Source organism: Oncorhynchus clarkii, chromosome 17 (genome assembly GCF_045791955.1).
Source record: "Oncorhynchus clarkii lewisi isolate Uvic-CL-2024 chromosome 17, UVic_Ocla_1.0, whole genome shotgun sequence".
NCBI classification, from domain to species: Eukaryota; Metazoa; Chordata; class Actinopteri; order Salmoniformes; family Salmonidae; genus Oncorhynchus; species Oncorhynchus clarkii.
Window position 1 is genome coordinate 55,720,501 of NC_092163.1, and position 17,225 is coordinate 55,737,725.

General features: G+C 46.5%; 1 protein-coding gene across 2 annotated transcripts in view; it reads right to left on the minus strand.

The window, feature by feature from the left end:
• Nucleotides 1-6,155: 6,155 nt before the first annotated feature.
• Nucleotides 6,156-17,225, minus strand: part of LOC139371144 (myoD family inhibitor-like) — a 46,244-nt gene continuing 35,174 nt past the window's right edge. For both annotated transcript variants that reach the window (XM_071111240.1, XM_071111241.1), the window contains exons 4-5: nucleotides 10,985-11,311; nucleotides 6,156-10,809 (exon numbers count right to left, since the gene is read on the minus strand). In XM_071111240.1, the coding sequence (XP_070967341.1) occupies nucleotides 10,553-10,809; nucleotides 10,985-11,311 (584 nt within the window). In that variant the 3' untranslated portion in view covers nucleotides 6,156-10,552. The remainder of the gene's footprint in view (nucleotides 10,810-10,984; nucleotides 11,312-17,225) is intronic.

Here is a 17,225-nt window from a genome sequence, read left to right on the forward strand (position 1 = left end):
TTCTCAGTCCACACACATGCTTTGTCTTATCTTAAATGTCTACTTATACACCATCCTATACTCTCTTTCTTGCTCTCTCCATCCCCCTCTTGCTGTGTGTGTGTGTGTGAAGACTTCTCAGAGGAGGAAGGGGAGGACCATCCTACTCAGAGAATTTCAGAGAAAAAAAAAGTGAAACATTTAAAGTTATCCTTTTTAGATAAAACTATACTAAATATATTCACCCCACCAAATATCTGATTTAAACACACTTTTGCAATGAAGGTCTACCGTAGGCTCAACAACACCCTCTAGCGTAGCACCATGGAGTAGCCAGAGGACAGCTATTTTCCATCCTCCTCTGGGTACATTGACTTCAATACAAAACCTAGGAGGCTCGTGGATCTCATCCACTTCCATAGACTTACAGTAATTATGGCAACTTCTGGAGGATGTCCTCCAAACTATCAGAGCTCTTACAGCATGAACTGACATGTTGTCCATCCAATCAAAGGATCAGAGAGTTAATCTAGTACTGAAAGCATAAGCTACAGCTAGCTAGCACTGCAGTGTATAGAATGTGGTGAGTAGTTGACTCAAAGACAATAGTTGAACAGTTTTGAACAACAACAACAAAACATGTAATGAAGGAGAAGCAGTGAGAGAGCCAGAGAGCCAGCTAATGCAGCTTATTTAGCCTACTCAACAACCTGACTCAAGCAGAGAGGAACACTATTTATGTTAGGTAGTGTAGCATTTCGCTACACTCGCATTAACATCTGCTAACCATGTGTATGTGACAAATAACATTTGATTTTGATTTGGGCTAAGGCTATCCAACACTGCAACTCTTCCAAGTCAAGGTAAACATTTGGTTTTATAAATGTATTGCCACAGGGGCCTGCCAGTGTAACTGCTAAACTGCTTGCTGTACACTGTCCTGTGTGATTGTACCCATAGATAAGTAGTTTACTTACACATTCTAAGTTCTAGTTTCATCACTATAACGTTAATATGGTGACAACGGTGTAGGCTGTATATATTGGTTAGCGGTCATGGTATGAAAGTTTGGCTTGGAGAGGTTTTTGTGCCTGGTCACAGACAGCTATTGTGTTGTGCACTGAAGTCCACACGTGAAGGGGAAAAGTGAGAAGAGGAGAGCACGTAGATGCGAGAAGGAATTATACAACAAGCCAAGTTATGATGCTGTGGCTGCTATGAAGGTGAACTGTGTGTGCGATGATCAGGGGTGTATTCATTCTGCCAATTCTGTTTGAAAATATTTCTTAAACGGAAGCAAAACGAACGAAACAGGGAGGGAGCTATCTTAGTTTGTCCAATAGAAACTAGTTTTAGTTGCAACAGTTTTGCAACAGTTTGGACTAATGATTACACCCCAGATCAGCTAGATGCAGGCAGTAGTGTGCAAAGTGGTATTGAATGTGTCACTGTGTCACCTTAATTACTCCAATTTGTCATTCGACCTGTTAAAAACTACATTATTTAATTTCATTTGTAGGGTAGGTTGTAGCAACCTCATGATGGGTAAAGGGAAAATTAGAGTATCATGTAGTAGCCTAAACCTATCGATGTTACATTGAGTCGGGTGAATTTAATAGAAAGGCCATGCTCATGAAAAATAATAATAATCGGCCTCCCTAATCTTGAACGGCATGAACCACCACTGGCATGTGTGTTCTATAATACTGGTATGAGCCAATTATTGAGCCAATTATTGTAGAGAATATTCAGTCCGATGTAAAAAGAACAGCAGCATCTACCCACAATTTTGAGAACAAAAAAAGCACTTTAAGAGTCAAATGAAATGACAAGGCATTTATCGAAAGTAGAAGTTTAATAACAGCTTTAACAGTGCTTGAAGTGGAATTAAAAAGGTGACAGTACTCAATTTAATTTGACTATTTTTATAGTCAGTATTCTAGAAAAGTTGCTGTCTGATGAAGAACATAGATTTCAATACATCAAACCATTCCACGACCCACCCTAACCTGATTACATTGCCATAAAGGCCCTCTACATGAACATCAAGATGAAAATTAGGGGCTGTGTTCTTCTCCAAAGCACAGCATCACCACAGTGTCTAACCGTATTGTATGTATGCACTCTCTGGCCATCGTTGCATTCCATTGACCCGCACATTAATAAAACACAGAGTAGATCCTCCTCGTCTCCTTGACTCCTGGAGAAAAAGGGAGAGATGAATTTACAGAAGCCAAAGGCGAGTCGCTCTTCATGTCAGGGGTATTCATTTCTGATTTTCATCACAGCCTGTGACCCTCTCACCTCTATTAGAATGCAGCCGCTGTAATTTCATGGTTAATATTCAATAGCCACTTGTCCCCTGCGCCTGCTGTGTGCATGGAACATCTCTAGAGGTGTGTGTGTCATTTATGATGTGTGGGACTGTATGTGTATGTGCGTGTGAGAAAGACTGTGTGTATGCGTGTGTGTGACTGCAACTGTATTTGTGCATGTACTAAGAAAGGGAAATGGCTTCCTCCAAAACAGTTGCAGATGTCGAGATGTTCTCTCTCTTTCTCTCCTCCCCATCTGAGGCCCAGTATGAATGGTTTCTCTGTGAGACCTGCAGGGCTGGCATCCAGTGCTGCTTGTGGCCCTGAGGCTAGACACTCACACACTGGCCCAGTTATCTCTGACCTCTACACAGGGACAGTGGGATGGACAGGCTGGGGTATTGACCTCACAGCCAACGCATACTGTACACGCACGCACACACGCACGCACACACGACTCGTCTGTTCACATCTGTGAGTATCTATGTGGGTATAGTATACAGAGGGGGTTAGAGGTAGAGAGAGAAGCATGAGAGATGGGATTAAAAAGAGGAGAACAGAGTGAGATCCCCTCTTACTTTCTAACAGAAAAAATGTCCCAGCGTTTCTCCACATATTGATGCATTGGCCCAAACAGGCATTCCTACTCAACGACTGTGGTCTGTTCTGCATGAGCCCAGTTGTTGATCTGTTTTCTCCACAAAGACAAGGAAGGGGGAGGAGGGAGGTGAACAGAACAGTGCAAAGACAAGGAAGGGGGAGGAGGGAGGTGAACAGAACAGTGCAAAGACAAGGAAGGGGGAGGAGGGAGGTGAACAGAACAGTGCAAAGACAAGGAAGGGGGAGGAGGGAGGTGAACAGAACAGTGCAAAGACAAGGAAGGGGGAGGAGGGAGGTGAACAGAACAGTGCAAAGACAAGGAAGGGGGAGGAGGGAGGTGAACAGAACAGTGCAAAGACAAGGAAGGGGGAGGAGGGAGGTGAACAGAACAGTGCAAAGACAAGGAAGGGGGAGGAGGGAGGTGAACAGAACAGTGCAAAGACAAGGAAGGGGGAGGAGGGAGGTGAACAGAACAGTGCAAAGACAAGGAAGGGGGAGGAGGGAGGTGAACAGAACAGTGCAAAGACAAGGAAGGGGGAGGAGGGAGGTGAACAGAACAGTGCAAAGACAAGGAAGGGGGAGGAGGGAGGTGAACAGAACAGTGCAAAGACAAGGAAGGGGGAGGAGGGAGGTGAACAGAACAGTGCAAAGACAAGGAAGGGGGAGGAGGGAGGTGAACAGAACAGTGCAAAGACAAGGAAGGGGGAGGAGGGAGGTGAACAGAACAGTGCAAAGACAAGGAAGGGGGAGGAGGGAGGTGAACAGAACAGTGCAAAGACAAGGAAGGGGGAGGAGGGAGGTGAACAGAACAGTGCAAAGACAAGGAAGGGGGAGGAGGGAGGTGAACAGAACAGTGCAAAGACAAGGAAGGGGGAGGAGGGAGGTGAACAGAACAGTGCAAAGACAAGGAAGGGGGAGGAGGGAGGTGAACAGAACAGTGCAAAGACAAGGAAGGGGGAGGAGGGAGGTGAACAGAACAGTACAAAGACAAGGAAGGGGGAGGAGGGAGGTGAACAGAACAGTGCAAAGACAAGGAAGGGGGAGGAGGGAGGTGAACAGAACAGTACAAAGACAAGGAAGGGGGAGGAGGGAGGTGAACAGAACAGTACAAAGACAAGGAAGGGGGAGGAGGGAGGTGAACAGAACAGTGCAAAGACAAGGAAGGGGGAGGAGGGAGGTGAACAGAACAGTACAAAGACAAGGAAGGGGGAGGAGGGAGGTGAACAGAACAGTACAAAGACAAGGAAGGGGGAGGAGGGAGGTGAACAGAACAGTACAAAGACAAGGAAGGGGGAGGAGGGAGGTGAACAGAACAGTACAAAGACAAGGTTATGGGGAAAACAAGATGAAGTAATCATTAAAAAAAGAAAGCTGTTAAGATTATTGGCACCCCTGTTCCAATACTCCAGTAACCTCCCCTTGTGAGAATAAAGACACTGGGCATTTAGTTTTTAAATCATGAGATTGGAGAACACATTAGGAGGAATTCTGTATGGCGGAATGGTCTAAGATCCCTCCCAATGTGTTCTCCTATCTTATAAAACATTTTAGAAATGGCTCAGTGCCGTTATCCTCAAGGGGAGGGTACCAGAGTATTGAAAACAGAGGTGACAATTTTGACGATATATATTTTTCAAAACTTGTTAAACAAAATATTTTTCTGAGCAATTGCATTAGTATAAAATAATATAATTTCCTTTTTTCCCCATACAATATAGCTCATTATTTGTATTATTTATTTGAGTCTGTTTTGGAAAGACGTGGAGGGTGCTCAACCAACGTGAATTGAGATGCTCACCCTAAAAAAACATGTTTAATTTAAGCAAGGTTAAAAGATGAACGTTTCAGCATTCAATACATCAGAACAGTCTTTTTTTGCTCATCGTCATCAAGGGTGCCAATAACTCCCTTCAGGACTGTACAGTCGTGGCCAAAAGTTTTGAGAATGACACTAATATTAATTTTCACAAAGTCTGCTGCCTCAGTTTGTATGATGGCCATTTGCATATACTCCAGAATGTTATGAAGAGTGATCAGATGAATTGCAATTAATTGCAGAGTCCCTTTGCCATGCATTTCATCCCTGCCACAAAAGGACCAGCTGACATCATGTCAGTGATTCTCTAGTTAACACAGGTGTGAGTGTTGATGAGGACAAGGCTGGAGATCACTCTGTCATGCTGATTGAGTTTGAATAACAGACTGGAAGCTTCAAAAGGAGGGTGGTGCTTGGAATCATTGTTCTTCCTCTGTCGACCATGGTTACCTGCAAGGAAACGCGTGCCGTCATCATTTCTTTGCACGAAAAGGGCTTTACAGGCAAGGATATTGCTGCCAGAAAGATTACACCTAAATCAACCATTTATCGGATCATCAAGAACTTCAAGAAGAGTGGCTCAATTGTTGTGAATAAAGAATGGTACCAACACATCCTCCGAGAACTTCTCTCAACCATCCAGGAACAGTTTGGTGACGAACAATGCCTTTTCCAGCATGATGGAGCACCTTGCCATTAGGCAAAAGTGATAACTAATTGGCCGGGGGAACAAAACATTGATATTTTGGCCAGGAAACTCCCCAGACCATAATTCCATTGAGAACTTGTGGTCAATCCTCAAGAGGTGGGTGGACAATCAAAAACCCACAAATTCTGACAAACTCCAAGCATTGATTATGCAAGAATGGGCTGCCATCAGTCAGGATGTGGCCCAGAAGTTAATTGACAGCATGCCAGGGCAGATTGCAGAGGTCTTGAAAAAGAAGGGTCAACACTGCAAATATTGACTCTTTGCATCAACTTCATGTAATTGTCAATAAAAGCCTTTGACACTTATGAAATGCTTGTAATTATACTTCAGTATTCCATAGTAACATCTGACAAAAATATCTAAAGACACTGAAGCAGCAAACTTTGTGGAAATGAATAATTGTGTCATTCTCAAAACTTTTGGCCACGACTGAAGATACTCTATTTAGGGCCTATCAAAATAAAGTGTTACAATACACCATGATTGAATCTTAAAGGCAATATTCCAGTGTTAAATGGAGACTGTATTCATGGTAAAAGCTGCATATGTTGGCTCAATCAGAAATGACTTTTACATTTCTATGGTGCAATCTGTTACACTTCAGCGATACAGACGGAATAGAGCCCGTAGTCTGTTCAGAGAAGAGGCATTTCAGTAAATATGGACATCATGGTAGATACATAGAGGAAAGACCAGTCTGCATTGGTGCCTGATGACAAAAATATTGACACCGTTTTACTTCTAACACGGTCATTTTATTACACATGGTCCTGGGTAAACACTAAACACATGTATTGGACATAATGCTTGTATCAACTACTTTCACCAGAGCAAGCTAAGATTTCATCTTGACACCCATGAGATGTCTCAAGGCCCATTTCACGAGACAAGACATGAAAAAGGAAAAAGAGAGAGATTGTAGTGGAGCGGAACCTTGCACTGTCAGGGAATGCAAAATGTCACTGTTCACTCGGGCAGTATCAAGTTGATTATGTTCCAGTTCTATCCTAACTATTTAAGAGTTAACACCACAATTTGACTACATTAGATACGGTTCCTGTTTGATCCAGAGTGCATCCAAAACAACAAACATTATTACGGCTTCCTATACGTATACAGTTGAAGTCAGAAGTTTACATACTCCTTAGCCAAATACAGTTAAACTCAGTTTCACAATTCCTGACATTTAATCCTAGTAATAAAATCCCTGTTTTAGATCAGTTAGGATCACCACTTTATTTTAAGAATGTGAAATGTCAGAATAATAGTAGAGCGAATTATTTATTTCAGCTTTTATTTCTTTCATCACATTCCCAGTGGGTCAGAAGTACATGCTACCAAAAACGAATTGAGTGTATTGCCTTTAAATGGTTTAACTTGGGTCAAACGTCTCCGGTAGCTTTCAACAAGCTTCCCACAATAAGTTGGGTGAATTTTGGCCCATTCCTCCTGACAGAGCTGGTGTTACCGAGTCAGGTTTGTAGGCCTCCTTGCTGGCACATGCTTTTTCAGTTCTGCCCACAAATATTCTATAGGATTGATGGCCACTCCAATACCTTGACTTTGTTGTCCTTAAACCATTTTGCCACAACTTTGGAAGTATGCTTGGGGTCTTTGTCCATTTGGAAGACCCATTTGCGACCAAGCTTTAACTTCCTGACGGATGTCTTGAGATGTTGCTTCAATATATCCACAAAAAGTAAAACTTCCACATAATGCCATCTATTTTGTGAAGTGCACCAGTCTCTCCTGCAGCAAAGCACTGCCACAACATGATGCTGCCACCCCCATGCTTCACGGTTGGGATGCTGTTCTTCTGTTTGCAAGCCTCCCCCTTTTTCCTCCAAACATTAACGATGGTCATTATGGCCAAACAGTTCTATTTATGTTTCATCAGACCAGAGGACATTTCTCCAAAAAGTACAATCTTTGTCCCCATGTGCAGTTGCAAACCATAGTCTGGCTTTTTTCTGGCGGTTTTGGAGCAGTGGCTTCTTCCTTGCTGAGCGGCCTTTCAGGTTATGTCGATATAGGACTCGTTTTACTGTGGATATAGATACTTTTGTACCTGTTTCCTCCAGCATCTTCACAAGGTCCTTTGCTGTTGTTCTGGGATTTGCACATTTTGCACCAAAGTAGAGTTTGAAGATAGGCCTTGAAATACATCCACAGGTACACCTCCAATTGACACAAATTATGTTAATTAGCCTATCAGAAGCTTCTAAAACCATGACATCATTTTCTGGAATTTTCCAAGCTGTTTAAAGGGACAGTCAATTTAGTGTATGTAAACTTCTGACCCACTGGAATTGTGATACAGTGAATTATAAGTGAAATAATCTGTCTGTAAACAATTGTTGGAAAAATTACTTGTGTCATGCACAAAGTAGATGTCCTAACCGACTTGCCAAAACTATAGTTTGTTAACAAGAAATTTGTGGAGTGGTTGAAGAAATTAGTTTTAATGACTCCAACATAAGTTAATGTAAACTACTGACTTCACCTGTATCTCTCAAATTCCCACTTCTGATTTCCAGTTTTATTTTCCATTAAAAACAGTCTACATTGTTAAGACTAGGCATATTTCCAGGGCTTTACTCAACAATGACTTGGGTGTACAATATGACACCTCTCTCTACATCATTTGTAATCCGGAATAAAACTTTAATGCATTTTTTCAATCTTACCTTAATCTCCATGTAGATGTACAGTTAGCTCTTTCATCAGAGATTCCTAGTATTCCCAATAAGGCATGTCTTTCATTACTAGTTACACCCAGTAATACAATACAGATTATCTATCTGTAAAGGCTGTAGTCTTTGGAATCAAGCAATTGGCTAGTTTGATTAGCCATAGCCTACAACCAAGTTTAAAACCTTCCACAGAATATAGGATATAAAGATTCAGCAACAGCAAACTCTTTGATTTGCTTTGGTGTTTCTGAGAGACAAAGGGTCCTGTTCAATCTGCATCGCGGAAGTTCAGCTCTACAGCATGATTGACTACATTCACGGTAAACGCTGCAAATGTGGGCCCAATCAGAAATTACCTTAAAATGCATAGAGCTGAATCTGTAGCGCTTCAGAGTTTCAGATTGAATAGACTCCAAAGTCATAAGAGGAACAACACAGTTTTTGCTGAGGGCAATCAGGACCCACTGGGTATAAAATATACAAACATAATCATAAGTAGAAAAATACATTATATCTCGTGAGTTGCTGGGCAGAAAAGGGTATGTGTTGGAGTGTGCAGGATCTATTCTATTATGATAAAACTAATATACTTACCATTCCAAATGCTAGCATATGGATCATACTTAGCATAATATCCGCAGATATTCTAAATGAAATGACATTTTGAAGAACGACTGCTTTGCAGCGAGAGACGTTGGAACTGATAACATAGAAATGTGATTTCACATTGGAAGAGAAATGCAAATATCTAAACTAAAATCTACACAAAATAAGATGGATTAATAGAATTTTTGTTGCAAGGGGAGACAATCCAGGCCTGGAGTAAAGCAGAGGCCTTCCGTTCACATAATGTACAGTACAAGAGAATGAGCAGATCAGGTAAAAGCATTGAGAGTTTGAATGATCTCTTCCAGTCTATCAGTTAGTAACCATCTGTAATCCGTTTACAGCCAGACATATAGACAGTTACAGAAAGATGAAAGACGAGCTCTCTTCTTTCACATGTTTGAGTCAGATGGAGGATGTGTCGATTATTTGGTCGGTCAACAACGCCCCTACAAACACTGCAGACTTTGGTTTCAGCCCAGCACTATTCAACTCATCAACTAACCATAAGATCTCGATTAGCTGAATCAGGTGTGCTAATGCTGGCTATGGAACAAAATGTTTGTAGCAGTAGCTAGGTTTCCATCCAATTACAGACAGATGTTCATGCAAATATTCTAGAATTCGCATTAAGAAAATATGCGCATATAAATCAGTGCCTGATAAAGCAGTGACACAAAATGTACTTTTCCGCTCCAGTTTTCATGTACCAAATATAAATCTAAAGTGTTTCCATTGCATTTTCAACTCTACCAATAGTTTAGTCACAAAAACTGCTGTGTTAAATAACTCTGGTCTTGGCAGATGAGCTCCAGCCACCAGCTCTCAGATACCGTGCAGGTAGGCTCGTCTACATGATACGGTTATTATGGATGAGAGGGAGAATGTTTGTACTTGTCAAATAGCAGTCAAGCGTCGATCATCACTTCACCATTTCTCGCATAATACATTTTACCGCCACAAAAAGATCCCACCATGTCGGCATTTTTGTATTTTTTTTTTACAAATCTTCACAGCTATCCTGATTTTTGTTAATACGGTATGACTTCACTCGCATAAACTTTGGATGGAAACGTAGTTAGTGTTGACGTGTTTCCATTGGTTTGTAGCCAAGCCCCCTACTCCCAGTCCTAGTCATCTACAGTAGACACACCCTCCACACAGGACCGTGCACGCTGAGAAAAACGGTTAGCACTAAAACTGGAAGCCTTTAACCTTGCCAAGGACAAACTAGGGTTCTGCTCCGATCTGAGCGACCATTTTCCTATTACTCTGCTGTCTTATCTACAGAAACACTGAAATCCTGTTAAATGGAGCCATTTTCTCATTTGCCTGCAAGGTCATTTTCATGCATGGAGAGATCCATTCATTGTGCTGCTGAGCCTCTGGAGAGAGGGGGTTCTGCTGTAAGAAGAGACAGCTCACTGAGACAGATCACTGAGGGTCCAAAGGAAGTCCAGAGAGAGAAGCCGTTCAGAACCATCACTGGAGCACAGCTAGCATGGTGTATACACATCTGCTTAGCAATGGGAGATATCCATAATTCTCCTTAACAAACTGACAGGCAACACATAAGAGAGGTGAGCAGGACAAGCCAAAGAGTAGTCCATGTCCTTTGATTGGTCAATTCCAATGGATTGTCCAAAACATTGACCAATGCCAGCACTTGATCTTGGTCAAAGCCAATGATATGTCCTTACATGGACCAATGGCAACTCTCAATATGTCCTCAATATTGGCCAATGATCCTGCCCCTCTACTACCCTGTCTACTGAGCCTGGGCTTTGTCTGTGTGAGACAGAGAGATATCACCCACTGCAGTTTGGGAGGCTCAGGAGGAGAAACAGAGACCACAGCACTCCATACAGATCTCCAGGCAGTCTGCAGACTCGCAGCACGCGTCGATGATCCCACAGTCCATGTCACATGGCAGCTCACAGTCGCCGCACTCCTCCGAGGCGCAGCAGCAGCAGAAGCACGCCGAGTTGTCCCCCGCACACGAACCACAGGTGGCACAGTCCAACACGATGTTACACAGAGTCAGGAACTCACAGAACAGACAGGCCAGGATACAGTGAACACAACAGTCTGAGGGAGAGACGGGGAGTTATTCATCTTTATTTGGCCTGCTAAGTTGGTTGGGAATGCATACTGTTTGGGAGAGGATGGGGGAGACGGGATGGAGAATAATAGGAGATGAGACATAGGAGGAGGGAGGAAGTGCAGGATACAGTGAGATAGACTAGATCAGGTAGCAACTCACCTTCCTGTACCTCTGTAGGTATCTGGGAGCTGTTACTCTTGGAGGAGCTCTTGCTCCTCTTGCTGCTCTGAGAGGTGATGGAGGGGTTGGACTGGAGCTTCTTGGAGTTCTTCATCCCCGACGAGGAGGAGGAAGAGGCTGCTTTAGGGAGGGAGCCAGGGGCAGGCCGATCACAGGGGCCTCCGTTCCTCACTCCGTTGGTGTGAGGGGCGTGCGTGCAGTTGGGTCCGTGTGTGTGAAGCTTGGCTCCGTCTCGTGGCTGGCTGGTTGGCTGTGTTAGGCAGGGTTGGGCAGGGTGGATGTGGGTGGATCGAGCCTGGGGCTGACCTGAGGACAGGAACAAAGAAATAAAATAAAAACATTTACAATAGTTGCTTTCGTTGTAATAGCGGGACACATTGGAAACGTAGTCATTGATACAGCAGGCCCCAATGGCTCCTGGGAAGGGCCATGTGTATTATGATGACTTCTGACCCGGCTCGTCTAGATGCTTACACGACAACCCACAGACAGACACTCTACGCTAATGTCCTCCTCCTCTCCTCTCCTCTCCTCTCCTCTCCTCTCCTCTCCTCTCCTCTCCTCTCCTCTCAAGAACAAGTCTCCTCTCCTTGGACACAACATCATTACCGAGAATCCCCATAAGAAATAGGCCTTCAGTTTGGCCAGGTCAAATTCACAGAACATTAAGAACCTATTCAAATCATTCACCAAGGACAACTGGTACTTCATGGTCTACCACTGGCAGCTGCACATTGCTAGGTGCACCCTGCATTCATATGTCACTCATGACTGTGATGCATATATGGTTGCTAGTTTTAGGGTTTTGATTTATGTGAACAGAGGGGCTGAAATGGCTTGGTTCTCTCTCCTCACAGTCTCAAATGTAGGCTACACACACACACACACACACACAACCCTGGTGTGTTTACAACCTACAAACCCTCTACTGTTCCTCCTTTAACTCAGACCAGGGTTGATCTTGGCTGTCCAACGTGCACCTCTTCGTATATTTTACTCTGAGCAGTGCCACCAATACTCATTTCCTGAGGTGTGAAAGCACACCACCTCTGTCAAAAGAAACACCTTGAAAAATATATGATATATTATGATAATATTTAATACCATCCTTTCGAGGCCCTAAATATTTTCTTGACCTGAACACACAGATGGAGAGAGGTGTGACTTCACAGGGTAGAAAACCACTGCAGGACATCCAGAGAGAAACACACACACAGACACACACACCGGGGGCTGAGATGCAGTGAGGCCTAGCGGGCAGTAAAACCGTCCATTAGACAATCATTCAGAGACAGATAACCCTGCTAGGGCTGTTTTGATTGGCCCATGGCCGGGGTCACACAACCAATCGAGTGTGATTAAAGATTCTTTCATTCAGCGTTTTCTAACCCCATTCCAGATGTCTGGCAACCCACGGGGTAGTGTGTGTGAGTGTGTGTGTGAGTGTGTGTGTGTGTGTGTGGGGAAAAAATATTGCGTCTTCTGAAGTATGTCATAAGTCAATACCTGCTGCTCTGCTGTTATGTCTCCTTTCTCCTTTTTCCTCCTTCTCCCCCACTCTCCCCCACTCTCGCTCTCCTTCTCTCTCCCTCGCTCCTTCTCTTTCCCCCACTCTCTCCCCCACTCTCGCTCTCCTCTCTCCCTCGCTCCTTCTCTCTCCCCCACTCTCTCCCCCACTCTCGCTCTCCTCTCTCTCTCTCCCCCACTCTCTCCTTCTCTCTCCCCCACTCTCTCCTTCTCTCCCCCACTCTCTCCCCCACTCTCTCTCCTTCTCTCCCCCACTCTCTCTCCCTCGCTCCTCATCTCTCTCCTTCTCCCTCGCTCCTTCTCTCTCTCCTTCTCTCTCGCTCCTTCTCTCCCCCACTCTCTCTCCCTCGCTCCTTCTCCCTCGCTCCTTCTCTCGCTCCTTCTACCTCGCTCCTTCTCTCTCTCGCTCCTTCTCTCTCTCTCCTTCTCTCTCGCTCCTTCTCCCTTGCTCCTTCTCTCGCTCCTTCTCCCTCGCTCCTCGCTCCTCTCTCTCTCTCTCCTTCTCTCTCTCGCACTCTCTCCCCCACTCTCTCCCCCACTCTCGCTCTCCTTCTCTCTCCCTCGCTCCTTCTCTCTCCCCCACTCTCGCTCTCCTTCTCTCTCCCTCGCTCCTTCTCTCTCCCCCACTCTCTCCCCCACTCTCGCTCTCCTTCTCTCTCCCTCGCTCCTTCTCTCTCCCCCACTCTCGCTCTCCTCTCTCTCTCTCTCTCCCCCACTCTCTCTCCTTCTCACTCCCCCACTCTCTCCTCTCTCTCCCCCACTCTCTCACCCACTCTCTCTCCTCGCTCCTTCTCTCCCCCACTCTCTCTCCCTCGCTCCTCATCTCTCTCCTTCTCCCTCGCTCCTTCTCTCTCTCCTTCTCTCTCGCTCCTTCTCTCTCCCCCACTCTCTCTCCCTCGCTCCTTCTCCCTCGCTCCTTCTTCCTCGCTCCTTCTCTCTCTCCTTCTCTCTCGCTCCTTCTCTCTCCCACTCCTTCTCTCGCTCCTTCTCCCTCGCTCCTTCTCCCTCGCTCCTTCTCTCGCTCCTTCTCCCTCGCTCCTTCTCTCGCTCCTTCTCCCTCGCTCCTTCTCTCTCTCCTTCTCTCTCCCTCGCTCCTTCTCTCTCCCCCACTCTCTCCCCCACTCTCGCTCTCCTCTCTCCCTCGCTCCTTCTCTCTCCCCACTCTCTCTCTCTCCTCTCTCCTCTCCCCCACTCTCTCTCCTCCTCTCCTCTCTCTCCTCCTCTCCCCCACTCTCTCTCCTCCTCTCCCCCACTCTCTCCCTCTCTCTCCCCCACTCTCTCTCCTCTCCTCTCCCCCTCTCCCCCCTTCTCTCTCCCCACTCTCCTCCTCTCCCCCACTCTCCTTCTCCCCCCCTCTCCCCCCTCTCTCTCCCCACTCTCCTTCTCTCTCCCCCTCTCCCCCCTTCCCTCTCCCCACTATCCTTCTCTCTCCCCCTCTCCCCCCTTCTCTCTCCCCCTCTCCCCCCTTCTCTCTCCCCACTCTCCTCTCTCCCCCTCTCCCCTCTTCTCTCTCCCCCACTCTCTCTCCCCCTCTCCCCCACTCTCCTTCTCTCCCCCCCTATCCCCCTTCTCTCTCCCCCACTCTCCTTCTCTCCCCCCTCTCTCCCCTTCTCTCTCCCCTACTCTCTCTCCTTCTCTCTCTCCCTCTCCCCCACTCTCCTTCTCTCTCCCCTCTATCCCCCCTTCTCTCTCCCCACTCTCCTTCTCTCTCCCCCCTTCTCTCTCTCCTCTCTCTTCTCTCTCTCCCCTCCTTCTCTCTCCCCACTCTCCTTCTCCCCCCCCCCCCCCTCTCCCCCTCGCTCTTTGTCTCTCCTCCTCGCTATCCCCCGGTCTTTCACTTTAACCATTCGTACATTTTAAAGATACAGTACAATGCTGTGTAGTACATTACAGCATAACGGTTTGGTTCTGTCTAGAGGAGGAGAAGAGAGAGCGAGGGATGGTGAGTAGAGGAGGAGACAGGATGTGTGGCCACCATTGTTCTCCAAATGATCAGTAAGGAGGAACAGTCAGATCCATCTATAAACCCTGGACCCCAGAGAGAGAGAATCTGCCCTAAAAACCATGTCTCTGCTTTTCACTTCACTAGAAGACATGCACATGCACACAGACACGCACACACACAGAGAGAGAGACATAATTGCAGCCACCAACCCTAATCAGAGTCAGTTTTAGTGAAACCACACAGAGCGATGCCTTTACCCCACATCTCTCTGCTAGTCATTCTCTAAGTAGCACAGTGAAATGCCGTCCATGTCTGGTCACCAGTACATTCCTCTGGTTGGTAAAGACAACATCAGCAGGAATACAATATTGTTTGTTTACTGAAGGCCATTGGAGTCTTTAAAAAAGGATTGCTAGAAATGGAACAAGGGATAACTTCCTTCTAACTGGACAGAGAGAGTTTAAATGGTGTCTGGATATTATTAAGAGTGGTATGAGAGTTCATTCACCCCTCTCCCCTGTGTGTGGGTGTCGGTGGGGGTGTGTGTGGGCAGTAAACAGGCGGGTCTCTTGGGCATCTAGCAGCCAGACAGACAGACTGACTAGGTTTCAGAGGAGTCATGACTGTCTCCATATAAAGCCTAAGGACAAACAACAAGGCTGGCACACACACACACAGAGAGAAACAGCTCTTTGTGCAACACACCCTGCGATAGAGAGTGTGTGTGTATGTGTTTGTGAGATAGAGAAACAGACGACAGTGTGTGAGAGAAAGATCCGTTCTGCGGATATACACCCCTAAGCTTTGGCTGTCTTGTCTATTTTGGGTCAGGAGTGATGCAAGGGCGTGCCACACAAACACAATGATTCAGCAGCACATAGTTAAAAATAAGAACAAATAAAAAGCCAAATGACTGTGGGCTTAGCATGATGAAACTGGCACACCACAAACTGAAGGAGAAGGGGGGAGAAACACAGAGCAGGAAGGAGGGTGAGTCAATAGTGTAGCCTGGGCCGGAGAATGCAAGAATATGTACAAAACAGTGTGTGAGAGAAACAGAGCGAGACATAGAGTGTTAATTTGATTGTTTATTTCACTTTTGTTTATTATCTATTTCACTTGTTTTGGCAATGTTAACTTATGTTTCCCATGCCAATAAAGCCCTTGAATTGATTTGAGAGAGAGAGACAGGGTGAGACTGGGAGAGGAAGAGAGGCCCAGTGTAGGCCCAGCCTGTTGCCTGCAGCGATGGGGGTGTGGTATGCCTGGCTTGAGAGAGGGTGAATCACAGTCGGCTGAATGCTCACCTCTACCTCCCCTCCCCTCCCCCCTCCCTCTCTCCCCAAATCCCTCCATTCACTCACCTCCCATTACCCTCCAAACTGCCAACCTCCTCCTCACCCCCCCCCTCCCTCCAAATCCCACCACCTCCCCTTCAGTCACCTCCCTCCCACCACCTCCCCTTCAGTCACCTCCCTCCCACCACCTCCCCTTCAGTCACCTCCCTCCCACCACCTCCCCTTCAGTCACCTCCCTCCCACCACCTTCCCTTCAGTCACCTCCCTCCCACCACCTCCCCTTCAGTCACCTCCCTCCCACCACCTCCCCTTCAGTCACCTCCCTCCCACCACCTCCCCTTCAGTCACCTCCCTCCCACCACCTCCCCTTCAGTCACCTCCCTCCCACCACCTTCCCTTCAGTCACCTCCCTCCCACCACCTCCCCTTCAGTCACCTCCCTCCCACCACCTCCCCTTCAGTCACCTCCCTCCCACCACCTCCCCTTCAGTCACCTCCCTCCCACCACCTCCCCTTCAGTCACCTCCCTCCCACCACCTCCCCTTCAGTCACCTCCCTCCCATCACCTCCCCTTCAGTCACCTCCCTCCCACCATTCTAGACTTGAGGCTATGATTACTACTGATCACTGCACCTCTCTACCTTTCCAACCTCCCTCCTCCTACCTCCCTCTTTTCCTCCCTCTCTCCTTCAGTGACTCAGCAGTCTGACCAGTAGACAGTAAACAGAGTGCTGTTGATGCCAGGCCAGCTGAACTCGGTCAGAGCTGTGAGGGACATGTTGGGAACCTGTTTTCCCTCCCTACATATAGAACAGAAACACCTGAGTGAAGCCCAGAACTGTTACTACAGATCACAGCTAATCACAACTAAGTGCTTTACATGGTAAGTACTGTCACCTTGTCCTTCCACTGTCACCTCATTCACCACCAATGGGACTTGATGAGGACTGGGAGGTGGGGGGTGTTAAAATGTGTGACCCCTCAAAAACACTGACCTCATAAGCCCCTGGCTGCTTCAGCTCATTTCAATAACAATCTCTACAGGGATGGGGACTCTAATCTCAGAAGAGCAGAGTGTGGTATTTCTAAAGAGTGGTATTCCAATGGAAGTGTGCCTTATTTCCCTATACAGAGTGGGCAATGGGGGCTGAGAGAGGATAAACGCCCTACTTAACTGGGAGAATGGGGTGAAAATATGGAGAGAGGGAGGGAGGAGAGAGGAGAGAGGGAAGGAGGAGAGAGGAGAGAGGGAAGGAGGAGAGAGAGAAGGAGGAGAGAGGGAAGGAGGAGAGAGCAGAGAGGGAAGGAGGAGAGAGGGAAGGAAGAGAGAGCAGAGAGGGAAGGAGGAGAGAGCAGAGAGGGAAAGGAGGAGAGAGCAGAGAGGGAAGGAGGAGAGAGGGAAGGAGGAGAGAGCAGAGAGGGAAGGAGGAGAGAGCAGAGAGGGAAGGAGG